Here is a 16,567-nt window from a genome sequence, read left to right as displayed (position 1 = left end):
TGGTATTCTCATACATTCTATGTCCTTCCCACTAAAACAGAGTTGATGACTCTTCTGGAAAATGTTTGAGTCCAATCTAAATCTACTTCATATTTCTGTGCTACTTCGTACAATTTATAGTGAGCTTGTGTTGCCTGTCTGGTAACATCTTTATTCATAAACACAAGTTCACTTTACTGGTAAGTGTCAAATTGGTCCAATTCAAGACTTCAACTAATCAATTCATCCAATTCAAATTTTAATGTACCTACATCCACCGATGTACCCTCAACAATTCCTTAATCATTCTTTGACTCAACTCTGGGCTTCCACTCTCATTTGAATTGGCATTAGCAACCTTCAACCATTCGTCTAATTCCTGAGCTGTAAAAGATTTCTGCATCGAGGGGCCTTAGGTACTATCTCCTCATTAGGAGTGTGTAGGCGGCCCGAGGGTCAGACACAAAAGGGGATACTTTTTTTTACTTAAACCAAGTTCCTTTTTATTGGCAGCATTTTGGCTTGTCATTGGTTTTCGGCGTGGGACAGGGAATAACATCCCAGCACAAAGATAATAAAGGAAATACGGCTATATTCAAGGGTTTAAGTTCAGGGTGGGATGTCCGCTCCTTGCTCCGGGCGTCTTGGGGCTTGTCTTGCAGCTCTCTGGGTTTCTCCCTGTGGTTTTCTAAAGAAGGTGAAACAAAGAAATAAAAGGGCCGGGTTTAAAAACGCCTGTCTTTACTTAGGGTCTTTGTGTGCTTCCACCACCCGACGTAGTGTAGGAATGTGAAAGGGGTCAAGGAGTGTAGGAAGGGATGCCGACAAGAACTAGTGCTTTTTAGCTCCTCGTACCCCCCCACCAGCCACACCAAAACGAACCCCTTCGAGCCACTTGCCTTGGGCCACGACCCGTCAACAGGGCTGTGGTGTTGAGACCCAGGGCATCCTCTCCCTTCCTTGGGCCGCCAGGTATGTCCACGTTGTCTGGTATCTCGAGGTCTCCACTGATCTGCTCCTCCTGCGTCTCGCCTCCACCGCTCCGCTCCTCCTGCGTTGGGTCTCCACTGCACCGCTCTTCCCACGTCGCGCCTCCACTGCTTCGCTCCTCCAGCGTCTCGCCTTCTCCTCCTTGACTCCTGGGCTCCTCGTTCTCAGCTGCTCTGCTACTCTCCGACTTCAAACTGCGCCGCCATTCCGTCCTCCACTCTCCGTTTTTATTGTCCTTCTTTTGGTTTGTTGCTCTGACGTCGCCCAGTTCAACTAGACCGCTGGCTGCTTCCGGTCTTTCACTAGCGTCCCGCCTGTTTTTACACACTTCCGGATAGCGGGTTCCTCGTCCTTCTCACAGAGTGCTACTGTGTGCGTTTAAAGGTGGCTCCCAAGTAAGTGTACCCATCTCTGGCAATCCCTGTAATGACCTCAAAAGTCTAAATCCCTTCCAGTTCATCCTCCAATTTGCACTTGCACCTCAAGGAGATTTTGCATTCATTGCAACTAAAGGTGCAAACCTTGCCAGATTTGAGCTTTGTGGCACCCCCTCTAAGGCTTTTGCCTTGGCAGGAACAATCAAATTATGTCCTACATTCCCTGTGAAACTTGAATTATATATAGGAACCACAGGACCAATGGTAACTGGGACCACGAGAGCATCTGGGACATTAAGAGAGGTAGAAGTACCAAAGACACAAATCCCTGGATTTCTCCATGGGTGTTGTTTGGTTCATATTTATAGGGGTGGCTCCCATTCTGCTAAGTTTCACACTTAAATGTGCCGTAGCCACTCCTGAGTTTCCGTTTACATTAGCGCTTCCATTTCTCATTGTTTGAGCCTCATTATACGACGGTGGGTGTTCTGACAAAAACAAATTTCGAAGAGTGTCCCTAGAATCACTGTCACTGTGTTCGTCTCTCTCATTTTGCTCAACTCATCCCCTTTTTACCTTTTCTTCTTTTCTTTCTTTCCCTTATCAATTCATGACATGTTAGTGCAGGGTACATCTTTGCTCCTTCTATCACATCCGCTCTCCACCTCCTCTGTTCTGCTTCGCACCTGGCATCAACATACCTCTCCTTCTCTTGGTGATGAGCTGCATGCTTCCAAGCATTAAGTGCTTCAAACTGTATAGGTCTAGCCTGTGGTTTAATCTCCTACAATATCCTCCTTACATGTTTCAATAATTCTCACATTGAGTGTACCATTGTGTGGAAATGCCAGTGCCCCTTCTTTCTCAGTGATCTTATACCATTGTTCAAGCCAAATACAGGTGTGAAGCCCGACGATATTGCAATTTCTTCGGGTGGTGCCTCTTCTACTTCCCTTACAGGTATTGTCACATCTACCTTAATCAAATCTTGTATGCCTTTAAAACATGTCATTTTCAGGTCAGAAAGTTAATAATCACAGTTAGAAATTTGTTTCAGAGCAAGAATTAATAATTACTCATAATTCTCATTCTACAGCGACAACCAGTACCAGCGTGGCACTCGAGATGTAGACAACCAATAACAGCGTGGCGTTACACCAACTGACCAATCTCAGTACAGAACACCATGACACAAATCTCACTCAATGCAGCAGCTCACCCTCCTTTACAAGTTTCATAAACTCATTCCCCTCAGCAATACACAAACAAACAAATACACACCTATTTTAACAAATACCTTTGCCTGCTCCACTAAAGAAGTCAACAGAATTCAATCATACAAGAAATAATTCAGAATAACACTTTCCGACCTAACCAAGAACACTCAAATAATACCTCGGCCTAAGGGGGCTCACCGATTTGTACAGCTTCTCCCCGAACAAAGGGTTCATCAGACCAATCACACCTCACTTGCACACGTAAAGATAAATGTCCCTAACTCAATTGTGCTGTCCACCACCTCTCACTACAGGTACCACAACATGTTAGCAGACAGTTCCAAATACAGTGGGCCAGATTCACAGAACTAACTTAAGACAAAATCCTAAACTTACTACCATTTTGGTATTCAAAGAAGGCACTTACTCATTTTGGTATTCACAGAAGGCACTTACTCATTTCGGTATTTACAGAAGTTAGGAGTCCTAAAGTTAGGAGTCCTAACTTTACTACTCCTAAACTGAGAAAAATCCTAACTTTGAGACTTTCGGTATTCACAGAAGGCATTTAGGAGTCCAAAAGTTAGGACTCCTAACTTCTGTGAATACGGAAATGAGTAAGTGCCTTCTGTGAATACCAAAATGGTAGTAAGTTTAGGATTTTGTCTTAAGTTAGTTCTGTGAATCAGGTCCAGTGTCTTCTACACTTTTTAATATCATCCTGGGATCTTAGGCCACGTCGGACCTGATAACAGCTTTAACTTCTCCACGTTAAGCGCCGCATTCACGCGACATTCAAAACATCTCTGCCTAACATCACACAATCTCCATAAACACTGCAAACTGATGCAACCCATTAGAATGTACAACCTTATTAATACTCACACCTCCAATGTTACAACTCTTTCTCGAACTGCTGAAACTCCACCGATCCTCCATATCGAGACTTGGGTTCTAGAGGTGGGTCTTAACTACCATAACACATTTTCCTAACTCCCCCTATTCCAGGACCTAACTATCCACATCTTGCTACCATCTGGTAGAGCTCTGAGCCCTCTGTAAAATGTCCCTGCATCTGACCTTTTTAGGTGCCTTAGGAGTTGACATCAGCCACAAGTTCAATTTAGAGTGTAACCAATTTGGCTACACAGTGACGACCCAAATTCGGTAAATGAGATTAGGTATGGATTTGTTACAAATTTAAAGCCTGACTGATCCACACAAGTTTTAGGAATATATTGTAAAAATACAAAATCATGACTGGGAGGCCAAATATTCTCTCAAGATTTTGCCTCAATAACATTAAAATACAAGGATTTCAGTGATAGCAATGCAGAAAGTCAAAAGTATAAAGTTGGTGATCCTCTTGCCTATTATGCATAAGGAAATCTAGATCTCCTAATCTAGGCCCGAACTAAAAGTGCTGATTGGGGAATCCCTAATCAGATCTAGTAAAGAAGGAAGGTGTCAGCATAGCGGAAATTCCATAGAAGTTCTCTAAAATAAAGAGTATTGTGTAGCATAAAGCCACACACCAGGGATATCGCGAAGAGCTCCATACCCCTCTGGGACTAAAAGGTATCTGACTAAAACTGAACTGTGCTCACCAATTAAACCCTCCAAAAGAACATTTGAGAATCCTATATCACGTGTCCCATTCTTTTCCACCTTCACACAGTAAAATTTAGTAACTACTCTTGAAATGCCTTTACTTTGGATCGCACATCAAGACGTCCTTGGAAGGCTCCCATCTTCTAATTCTGTACAAACAGCAGTTCTTCCCTTTCTTCATTAAGGCTTCTCATCCATTCCAAAATGACTCCTCCGGAACCTCACTATCTCTCACACACAATGTGCCTTTCTCCATTCTTGAGATCATACAACTGCACCTGCAGAGTAGAGAAAAACATTGCAACCCAAGCAACCTTTTAATTGAAGGTAGAACATTAAGAAGTCCAAATGCTTACAGCCTTCAGTCAAGTTAACGTAGTAAGCATTTCAGTGCACATTTAAATGCATGAGTATGGATACGTATTCAGTTAGGCATATTCTGCTGTGTGTGCTGCAGTTTGCAATACTATGTTTATCCACTGGCATAAGGATAATAAAGTGACAGCTAAAGATTATTTGTATGAAATATTTAACAAGATCATGGTGCTAATGAACCAATTTGAGTCCGAACATACTCATGTGCATAGAGGTACAACATGTAACCCTTAAGTTCTATGTCTTGGTCCACTAAATAGTATTGTGGTAAAAAGGAATGAGCTTAGGGGCTCATTAAGAAAACATCTGTTCTCTCTTTTTAAGTACCTTTTTGTTCTATTAAATTGGTGTCCTAATCCTGTTTTGAACTCTCACTGTATCCTCCTTAGGTTGTCATTGGTCATTTCGGGGACGAGACTGCTGTGAATTTGTAAAGCACAGGATGAGGTGGCACTGTGGCAGGAGAAATCTGTGGGTATTTAACATGGGCAAAAGGCATCGTGAGTCAGGTAAGTTATAGATGGAATGTTGCTGCTGATAAACACATGCCTAGTGTCAGGTAAATGGCTTTGCCTCTCACCAAATTTGTCCTTATCTCCCAGATTGTGTCTCATGTAAAATAGATTCTGGAAATGTTTGTAATGTTTCTAAAATATTTTATAATCACCCTAGCTTTGACTACCAGTGGTTGTTTTTCAGTTTACTTTGATTTACTTTCCATTATGAATAGGAATATTTTGATGTTGTTGTGGAGTGTAAACAAGGACTTCCTGGATAATGTTAACTCAGTTTTGATACTTAACCACTTATTTGTTAGAATGTGCAAAAAAGATGTATTGGCAATGTCTTTGATATGATGATGTCTCCATGTGTCAGTCAGAAATCCCGGATTTATTGTCACAGGAGCCCTGTTTGGCTTATGAACAAAGGCGTTACTACTGTGTTCAATCTAGTGCACTCTTGTCGACCTACAGACTGAGACTGCTGCATATTAAGTCAATGCACGAAAAGAATCGCACATCAATTCAACTGTATAAAATGGGACTCTCAGACGATGCACATTGCCTCAGATGTGCTGCCATTGCAGCTATTTTTATTCATCTTGAGTGAATTACTCAATACTGGATTGGTGTCTTCAGTACCATTTCATTAATTAAGGACCATTGTCCCAAGAGATCTCTTCTGGTTTCTTTTTTGGGATACGTGAAGGATGTGCTGCCTGGTGTCAGATGGGTGACCAGCGGTGACCACGATGCCGTTGCTTCTGGCCAAGCCTAGAGAGGCCATACACTGGGGTCGATGCCGCACTTCACAACTTAAATGTTGAATGCAAGGTACTGTGTACTGTGTGTATTGGGAGCTGATGTCGGAGCTCACCAGCCCAAGAATATCTTGACCCCTCTAATCACCTATCTGACCCCACAGAGGGAGACAGAGTGTGATGGGGAGACAACAAGTCCCAGATCACCTGTTGAAATCGCAAGCAGGGGAGTCAGGGCAGGCCCCAAGCAATCAGTGTAGCCCAAGGAAAACAAAAGTTACTCTCAAAGGAACCCACTGGCCAATGGCACAGGAGTCACAAGTGGATCTCAAGCAGCTCACCAAAAGAGGTATGCCAGGATGCACACTATGCAGCGTGGCCAAAGATTCTGGTCACTGGAGGTGCTTGAGGTTGGGGTTACGTGGAGCCCGAAGATCTTCCTGGAAAGATGTCAACAAGCCTTTGCAACTGCAAAGGTGATACAGTACCCAGGGGTTCCGTTATTGCAACCCCCACAAGTACTACTGGCCTCCAGCTTGGTCAGAGGGGAGAGCAGGCCTCAGGAGCTGAGGAAAACCACCACCTGAGTTGCAGAGCCCACGTAGTGCAGAGGAGCTTGAGATCTGCAGACCAGTCATCTTCGTTGTGGTGCCTGCAAATGTAGGGGAGTGACTCCTTCACTCCAAGGGAGAATACTTTAGTTGTCTTTTATGCTTCACAGGCCTTGGAATGTTCCTGTATGATGCATAGGCACAGACGATGCAGTAGACTGAAAGGGAGACAAGGTCAGGCCCAAACGAAGTCCAGTGAAGTCCAGAGTGCCCATATGGTAGAAGTGCAGTGGTTTCAATTCTGAATCTTGTCCACAACAAATCTAGGGACCTACACCTAGGTAAGCCCTTAAGTACCCTAGGGAAAGGGTTGGGAAGATTCAGGCGACCCTCCCAGGGGAGCGCTTGGACAGTGAGGTGGTTACTACCATGTCCTTTTTCAGTTTTTTTGCTGGAGCTGGAGCCAACTGCTCCCAGGGCAGGTTTGAACTGGTCTATGCACAGGGACACCAAATGAGCCCCTCATGCAAACTTTCAGGCACTGGCAATCTCGATTTGCGATTCCCTAAATGCATTTGCAATTTAGGTAATCCCAAAATGTGCGATTCGCTAAATTGCGAGATTGCCTTTGGGTTGATGCATCACAAATACAAAAATATCGGTCGCAAAGGGGCAGATTCCGTGAATCTGCACCTTTGCGACCGGTATTTACATTGATGCATGTGCCCCTAAATCCTATCTGGGAGATGGTCACACCTCCCTGTGACAGGATGCCTATTGTTCTGCCTTCCCCTGCTTGAGCTTGGCTCATCAGCAGGAGGGCGGAAATGTGTCTCTGGTTAGCAGCAACCATTTTGTGCTGTTCAGGACTAGAAGGATGGTACCGGGAGCACCAGGAGCCCAACGTAGCCAGGTTCTGGTGCTTGGAATCATACCTTCCATACTGTTAACGGTGTAGGGGTATGAGTCTAACATGTTTGATACCAAACATGATAGGATTCGTTGCAGCCATTTTTGAGATGGTCATCGTGCCGTCATGTAATGCCCCCGTATATAGTATATGGCTGCTTCACTGATAACCCGGGAGAATGGACTCCGTAGACTGCATAGGTGCCCTACTCATGCAGGGGCACCCTCTCACTTAGAACCAAGCACCCTGCCTTCAGGATTGTAAAGCCCTGCTATAGGGGTGATGTATAGGTTTTAAATGCAGTCACCCTTAGATAGAGTAAACCTATATCTTAAGTAAGTGGTGCATGCACCAACTTACAGAGGCTGCAATGGTAGGCCTGTAGTTCCATTTTGAATGGTCTCTCATGGGTGGCATAAAACATGCTTCAGCCGAAGGGAGACATCTGTGGTACCTCTGCCATGGGTACATGGGTACCATATACTAGGGACTGACAAGGGTACCCCAGTATTTAATCTGGCGTGTACCTAAGTACATAACACAACACTTTAGGGAGAAAGAAGATAGACTGGGGTCCAAATTAGCAGGATCCCAGTCAGACTAGTCAAAACACAGCTCAGTACTAGGCAAAAAGTGAGGGTAACCATGCAGAAGGATCCTACCTACATACTATGTCACAAATTACCATTGTTATTCCTTGTTGCTCAATACATGTTGTATGTAAATGGAAAATGGGTCTCTGTACTAGCGTAAATTAACATGCATGTCCTGATTTCTATCTCCCTGCTAACTAATGTGCTGAGACTCAATTTAATTATATCTCTAGTCATTGGAATTTTACTTTCCTCTACTCCTTATGTTCCTTTTATTTTGAAAATTCTGATAAATAATTAAAAAAGAAAGGAAGAATATACAATATGTGGGAAGGGACATTACTTATGGATCTTGTGAGGACAACCACAAGATCTATCACAATCTATAGTCATGTATTATGTGTGTAGTAGGTATCACTCGATTTAATAAGTACCAATATTTCTCAGATTATTTCCTTTCCCACTCCACAAAATATCAAAGTTGAAAGGCCTGATAATATTTAGTGATTTTTAGGGCTCCAAGGCCACCTAGACTTGACTGCTAATGGAGATTTCAAATAGCTATCGTTGTGGGTTTGTCTGTCAATATAGGTCTATATACTGCATTAGATATGGTATACTTGTCAGAATTGTCATCTTAGTTGCCGCTATCCACCCTATGCATGACAGGCTGCCACTGTGGCAAATTGAGAGATGTTTATATATGGATTAGGGGAGAGCAATTGACTTCTACAGGTTTCTTCAATGCTTTTGTGATCTTAATTTAGAGATAGTCCACGATGTTGTCTGCCCATGTAAATGAAATGGAGGATAACTGGCGTGTCACTGTGTCCGTGAGCATCATCAAATTGATGGCCTGCAAATTGGTCCCACTAACTTTGAAGTCCCATACCTATTCATACTTCCGTAATTCTCTTAGTAGTGTCAAAACGGGTTATACTAGGTTGGTTAATGTTAGAAGGACATTGTCTGCGTACAGTGTTAGCTGATGAATGTTTCTGACTATTTTTATTCCTTTATTATTATTACTGTACCTAATATTCTCTGCAAGTAATTCAATTGTTATGGCAAAATGAAGGGGCTAGATAGGACACCTCTGTCTAGTTCCACCCCCAATCTTGAGTGTGCCTGAAAGAGTGCCATTGGCCCCGCTACACTTGCACTTGGGTAATGATAACCACCCATAGTCCGTACCCTGAATCTTAGACGCATACTTAATCCCTCCAGTGTGTGTGTGCACAAATTTCCTGTTAGCCCAGTCAAAGTCTTCTCTGAGTCCAATGATGGCAGCAAGGTGCTCCACCAAGACCTATGGACTTTGTCTGTGATGTGTAATAATTTCTTTGGATTATCCCCACTGCTTCTCCTGGGTATGAAGCCTGGCTTGTCTGCGTCTATTAGAGCTGGCACAAGCCAGCCCAACCTACCTGCCATCATTAATAATTTGGTATTGGTATTTAAAAGGGAGATGGGGAGGTGGGAGTCACAGTTCTTTGGTCTTTTCCTGGTTTTGGTGACACAGTTATTTTCCCTTCATTGTGAATTTTGTGACCTGTCGGGTGTCACTGAACACACTGAATAGTTTAATCAGAATGGGGATTAGAAGTGTACCATAGCATAACGGAGTTAGACCATCCGGGCCCTAGGGTTTCCCATGTTTGAGTTTAACCATGCCTTTTTTAGTTCTTCCAGACTGATTGGAGTTTCTGGCATGGCAATTTGTTTTTTCGCCAAATGTTAAATCTTGGACTCAGCTATAAAACTCTCAACCAGTTGGTATTGGGTATCACCTGCTTTGTAAATTCGAGGTAAATAATGCGTAATGCTTCTGCTATGTCTCCATCAGATGTACATAATTGCTCCCATCTCGTATCTGATGGATTTTCATGTATCCTAACGCCACATTTTCAGAGGTGATTGGGCCAAGAAGACCTTTGAAAATTTCTTGTAGCAAATTTAAAATGTTTCCTCCGTCTGCGTCTTGTAGGACACTCCTCATTCGGATATTGTTGCATTGCCCTTTGTTTTTAAGGCCAAGTTGTTGTGGAGAGAATTATGCTCTTCTTTTGTAATAAAAGCAGTTCTTGTTTTATAAACTCATGTTCCTCCTCACGATTATCTCTGTTCCTCTAAAGCAAAGTTTCTCTCCCATTTTTCCTTTGTCTTTCTTCATTTACAGTATTTCATTGTTCGGATCAGCTCTTAAACCTGCTATGCTGCTATGTCTTCTTTAATGCTGGTGAACAATCATTTCATATATTATCTGTTGATGGGTTCTTCCAATTCCTCTATCTCGTGCTTAAACGGAAATTTCTTAGGAGGTTCTCCCTTTTTGTTTCTCCTCTAACGCTCTGAATTTGCTGGGATTTATTTCTGCTGCATGTTTTAGATGTAGATGTTCATAGCAGATGCTTTTGAGACATATAGGTATTTAGTGACTCTTTTCCAGTATTCTGCAATTGTGCTTAGTTTTTTTGGGAAGCATTATGGGATGATATTCTCCTTTGTTATGCTGCTTATGTGTTTTCATTATGAGGATCCTGTGCAAAAACGTCTCTAGGTGAGGTTTCAATCTTGTTTTACCCACTCACTACTTCCAAAATAGGGTACCGTTCATTATCAATCCCAATTTTGTGGTACTGTGTCCGGTTGCAGACCAGGCTCTCTCCTCTCTTGAATGTGTATATCTTAGCTGTGTCTGGCCCCCCAGGCTAAATTTCTACAGTGTGTTTTCCCTTGTATAACCACAGTCTAAAGAACGTGTGGTGAGAGCAAACAATATCTTAAATGCTTGTCATACCAGTCTACATACACTGCATGCCCTGAAGGCGTGAAACAGCCAGACAAATGTTCATAATCTCTATTTGATTTTAAAAATAAAATCATAAAAGTTAAAACATTAAAACTGGCACACAAATTATCATTGACATAATCATGCTTATTTTAAACCCCCCGCCAGAAATCGCACAGGGAAAAAAGCAGACTGTGGGAGAATTTAGCAGCTGTAAGTAGAATAAAGCAGGCATAATTTGAGTAAAATTCAGCTACTTTAAAATTGGGCGTAAAAATTTGTGTAGCAAATTATTATATTTTGAGCAGAACACAACAACATGAAGTGTGTCGTTGTTGAAGATGTCGTCACAGTTGCAAAGGGACAAGACCGAGTTCGTAAAATAACCATGATTAAAAGAGACTAATTGAGGGAATAAGTTCAACCTAAAGGGAATTAACAGGCATTGATGACGTATCATATTCCAGGTCAAGTAAAGTTTTATGTTGTTAACAGTTTTCACTAAAATCGAATGTCGCCTAGGGTGTATTAGTTGTGTCGCTCTCCACTTCAGTCGAACCCTGGCTATGAGTGCAAGAATCCTCAAGGTCTGGTCATGTGTTATCCCTAAAAGCATTTTCAACCCATTTGCCATCAAGGCGAGTTATACTAGAAGGGTTGTCATACAGATCGTACCTCCCTAGAATCCACATATTATGCGCAACATACGGCAACCATGTAATCGGATGGGATTCATCCAGTTGAAGATGTCCTGCAAGATCAATCTGCTAAAACAAAGTTCCTCTTTTAGCCAGATAGAATGCCAAAGTTTTAGAGGATTAAAACAGAGTTGGTCAATAATGTAATCTAAGCCCAGTTCTTCATGGATATTTTCGTAGGGTACACTTTATGGAACTTCAAAAAGGCCCCTTAAGAATTTGTTTTCTGCTAACTGGATTGAGGCAACCCAGCCATATCCCCATATCACACTACTATAGCTCACTAATGGGATGCACTTGGCCCTGTAGATTTCCAGGACCGATTGTATATGAGTGTTCCAGAGCCGGCAGGAGAAATCTCCTATGCTGAATATTGCCCTATTAAAGGACAAAATGTTCATGTTTATAAGTGAATGCCAGTTAGGCCCAGAATCCAATTGCACCCCCAAATAACTGAATTTGTCTACCTGGCTTATGTGGTGGCCTTGTGTTACATATTTTATTGTTTTAGTACTGGGTGGATCAAACTACATGACCTGCGACTTCGAAATATTTGTCATCAGGTCAAGGCTATTCATAAAACTGATAAAGATGTCAAGGAGCTTTTATAGGCCTCTAGCTGTTCGGGCGATCAAAACTGTGTCGCCTGCATAAAGCAGAGCGGCCTCCCACTTTAGGGTCGTCCACATCTGGAACTGTATAGGCTTTCTCTATTTGATTAATATAAACAATAAATAAAAAAGGTGCTAAAATACAGCATTGCTGTACCCTGCGCAGCAACTTAAAGTGCTCAGTACTTTCCCCTTAGGACCAAACCAAACACTGGCTGACAGATCTTTGTGCAGGTCACACAACACATTTATTAAAACTGGATCAGCATCCATCTGAGCCATCATGGACCATCATGGACCACAGCTTAGAGTGATTAACTCTGTCAAAGGCAGAGCTAAGGTCCATGAAGGACAGATGGATTGCCCCCTTCTAGGCCTCGGTATTTATACAAATTAAGTAAAGTCCACAATTAGAGAAATCCCCAACTATGACCCACCTCATTCTACGTGCTCTGGCACACCGCCTCCTCCACTGGCTCCATCTGAGCTTCTCATCTCTCTCCCTAGCAGTAACTTGGTTCTCAGTCACTCTTCAAGCGGCTGTTCTATGACTTCCTGGTTGTCCACAGTCTCGATTCCCCCAGCTATCTCTTGGTCATCTAAGGCTGGGGCTGAAATTCTCCTCCCTTAGGCTCTGCATTCCATGTGGTGATATGGAGGTTATCCCAGCCACTGTCCTGACAGATGCACTTGTCAAGGTGGCTGCTGCTTCTGTCCAGCCTGACCTCTGTCTCATATCGGAAGGGCGTATGTGCTCCAGTACTTCAGAAATGTGGTGGGTCTCTGGGCGCCCCCTTTCTCTGTGGTGTCCTCGGTTGTATCCCTCTCCACTTCAGTGAGACCCTTGCTATGAGTGCCCTTTAGTGCATACAGCTGCGCTCCCCTTCCAGCTAATTGAATACAGACTTTTGGGAGTCTGTTTCGGTCCTGGTACCGTGAATAGGTACTCCATAGCTGTTGATTAGTGGAGGGAGAGAAATCATGTCTTCTCAGGCCGCCATCCTGACTCCACCTCAAAGACATAATTTTAAAGGGGAGATTATCTCCATTCCAAAGTTGCCTCTCCAATGTGGTACCCTGCTTGTAGATTGCCGCAGGTGGGCAATCCTGTAGCAGGTATCTACACACCAGCTGCCAGGACTTGAAAGGTGGTGGAGCACCCCAACAGGCATGGTCTATTGCTCCCCAATCTAAAAGGACACATGCAGTCTTGAAACTACCTGGTTGGAAGATTTTTTCCTCCAATGTGCTCATTCAAGGGTGGTTAAAAAAAACCCTAACCCCAGGGCTAATTTATTGTGAAAGCAAATGAGATGCCAGCTTCAGGCTGCACCCTAACACCCCAAAGGAAAAACAGTCTTTCTACCCCTCCTGGGAAGCATATTGGGGGATGTACCCCTAACCTGCCATTGTGGGCGGCAAGAAGACTGGTACACCCTTGGGCTGTTTTTTCTTATATAAACAAATTGGGTGGGACAGATCCTTCTAAACACTGGACATGAGTCCTCACCACTGAAGCCCCAACAGTCTCTCTGCCAACCGGGGGCAAATTGGGGGTTATACCCCGAATCTCCCCCCTAAAGGGACAGATAGCTCACTGGACGCCAGGCACTGCCCAGAATAGGGAACAGCCCAGAGAGTCCACCCTTGGCTGCCCTGCCAGCTTCCCATGTGCACAGCCAGGTTCTGAAACTGGGATGGTGCAATGAGCTAAAAAACGGTGTTGGATCTAGCCCTGATCTTTTGACTGGGTGAGAGTACTCTGCTTAATTCAGAGACTCTGTCCATCACCACCCCTTGTTGTAAATAATTTTGTCCACCCTAAGCGTGGAAGGGTATACTCAGATGTGAGTCCCTTGCTCATTGCACCATCAGGATTCAAGCAAGCCGGGCCGAAGACGGCTGTAATGCCAGAAACCGGTCCCCGGAAGCTTGTTTCCTTCCCAGTGTAAGAATTGGCTTTTGTAGTCTGGTCTGCCCTGTTCCCATGATGCACTGGGCCAGGGACAGACTAATTTGCATACAGCCAGGTTCTGAAACTGGGATGGTGCAATGAGCTAAAAAACGGTGTTGGATCTAGCCCTGATCTTTTGACTGGGTGAGAGTACTCTGCTTAATTCAGAGACTCTGTCCATCACCACCCCTTGTTGTAAATAATCCCATGTGCACAGCACTCTTTGTACTACTGCAGGAGGCAGCAGATGTTTTCTGCCCTGCTTGCCTCTACGAACAGGGCACCACTTTCTGTGGTGGCCTCCCACTGCCCCTGGACATGGAAAGTGGTGCGGGCCAGTCAGTACTGGGGCAGGGTGGAGGTGCTCCCCTGGCACTGACTAGATTCCGGGGCCCAAGGATGGGGTCCTGGGACCCCCCTCTCTTTTCCTTACTCAAGGTAAGAGCGGTGGTGTGTGCCTGTCATCGCCACCATTAGGGTCCCAGAGCTGATGATTCAGAGCCCCACCCTTAATCCTAAGGGGACACAGTGGTTCTTCCCGCTCTCAATGTGGTGGTGGTTGCTCAAAGTTGTAGGTCCCAGACCCCCACTCTATAAACTTGCCTGGGCATTCCAGAGCTTGGCGAGATTATGGGAGAATGAGCGGCCATGAGAGGGTTCTTCCTTTCAATTGTCCATGGCTGTTGGCTCCAGTTACAGTGTCCAGCAGAAAAGCACAACTGAGAGAGGGATTTCCACCTTGTACAGGATTATTGAACTGGAGGCTGTAGGTTCCAGAGGTGAGGCACCTCTCGCCTATCCTGGGGTGCCACATCACCTCTCTGCCCCTGCCCCCACCTTCCCGCATAGCCTGCTGGGACATTTCAAAATGGCGTCACCCAGGAGTCACTTGCCACATGTGCTCTGAAGGCCTCTGCTCCAATCCTCGCTGACATAATTGCCAGGTCCTTTGACACCAAATCTTCAAAGGGAACCCTCTCCTGTGTTGGCTTTAGAGGTTTGGGCTACCCCCTTTGTTCATTGGGCTTGGGCAGGCCCATCCCTGATAAAGTGTGACAGCTGATTCATTGATTGATGCAGATCCTTCATTCCCATCCCATTCCTCCTCAGGACCTGAGTCAAAAGATGTTAATTGCTTCCTTTGTGTGGGTAGTCCTTTGTTCCTGCTTCATTGAATGTCCAGGTTATATGCGGTATGATGAGGGTTTTCCATAATTTGTAGAACTTCCCCAAGAACCCATACTCTCTCAGAGATTTGCAGGTTGGGAGAGATGAGATGGCTTCTGCCACTTCTTCTTCAGTTAAGCCTTCCGATAACATGTTCCGTCCCTCCTCAGTGAGGGAAGAGAGGTTCAGGGGCACCAGACAGTTCATGATTTTTGCCGGGGTCGCTTTAAGTTCCAGGAAGTACAGGGAAGCATGGAAAGCCACACATCTGTCTACTATGTCTCTGGGGTGTACCAGGATGTGGCATGTCTCGTCCCCTTCCACCAGGATAGACACCTGGGAGTTACAATGCCGCAACTGTGCAAACAAGAGTCAGACAGGTTTTTATCAGTGCTTATAGTGATACCAAGGAGTTTGGCCTGGGATTTTCTGGATGCTTTTGAAAAAGAGGAGTTCAAAAGGATCTTCACAAGGTCCAACTGGTATTGTGTCTTGGGTGTAGGGGACCAGGTGAATTGTGCAGTTAGAATACCCACCTCTGTCTTCAGTACCTCCAGGTCTGCCCGAGCTTTGCGTTTTGCCTGGGCCAAATCATGCATCATCCTCCCCCTCAGTGTTGTCTTGCCTGCCACCCAGAGCACCTAGAAGGAGCCCACTGACACCTTGTTGTCAAAGTCAAAGTCAAAAAAATGTATTGTTTTTGATTATTTAAAATCATGACAAATCACAATAGAAAAATGATCCTAAAAAATTCAAGCAATTTATAATACACATTACTTAAAATTATCATCTAATTGCCTTGTCCATTACCGGGTGCTTATAATCATAAAATGTATTGGGGAGGTTTGTTTTATACAATCTTAAGTAAATGGGTGGAATGGTCCTTAACATTTTTTTAAGCTGGCCGTCTCAATTAAGTCTTTCCTTTTAGCCCGTTATTAACATGTTTTCCAGCCTGGCTAAAATAATCTGTCAAGCATTGATGTTACCGTTTCCGACTTTACTTATTCCCCCAAGTTCAGCTTGTCGTAGGAGAGTTTGTACTTTTCTCATATATTTGACGCCCCTACAAACCAGCATGGGTGATGATCCATCCAGCCATCGGATTACGGCACACGCATAACAGGTGGGTTAGTGATTCTTCATGGTAACCGCATAGGCGACAATGAAGGTCCGTGTAAACTCCTTTCCAAGATGGTTGTAAATCTTTTGAAAGGTGTAGGCCCAGCCGAAATTCTATCTATCTCTTTTTTAGCATCATGCTAAAGTGACTTTCTAAGTATGCCTGGGGTTTTGTCCAGGAGTATGAATTAATCACTGTCCACCCATGTCGGCGATTGGAGATTGCAGATTTGTCTTCCAAAAAGGACTTCCATTTGGCAGCGTTATTTGTTATTTTATCAAAGCCGGCTCTATCTGGCATGGTATCCCATGTTGATTGGATTTCTAACTCCCTCAAAGATTTGGTCAGATAAGCTCACC

General features: G+C 44.1%; 1 protein-coding gene across 1 annotated transcript in view; it reads left to right on the top strand.

The window, feature by feature from the left end:
* Positions 1–16,567, top strand: part of LOC144773802 (uncharacterized) — a 3,430,469-nt gene that overhangs the window by 2,143,521 nt on the left and 1,270,381 nt on the right. The window contains exon 9 of the mRNA XM_078658904.1: positions 4,939–5,058. Coding sequence (XP_078515030.1) covers positions 4,939–5,058 — 120 coding nt within the window. The remainder of the gene's footprint in view (positions 1–4,938; positions 5,059–16,567) is intronic.

This window comes from Lissotriton helveticus, chromosome 8 (genome assembly GCF_964261635.1).
Source record: "Lissotriton helveticus chromosome 8, aLisHel1.1, whole genome shotgun sequence".
Lineage (NCBI taxonomy): Eukaryota > Metazoa > Chordata > Amphibia > Caudata > Salamandridae > Lissotriton > Lissotriton helveticus.
Note: the sequence above shows the minus strand (reverse complement) of the source record. Positions and strands in the feature narration are given on the sequence as shown.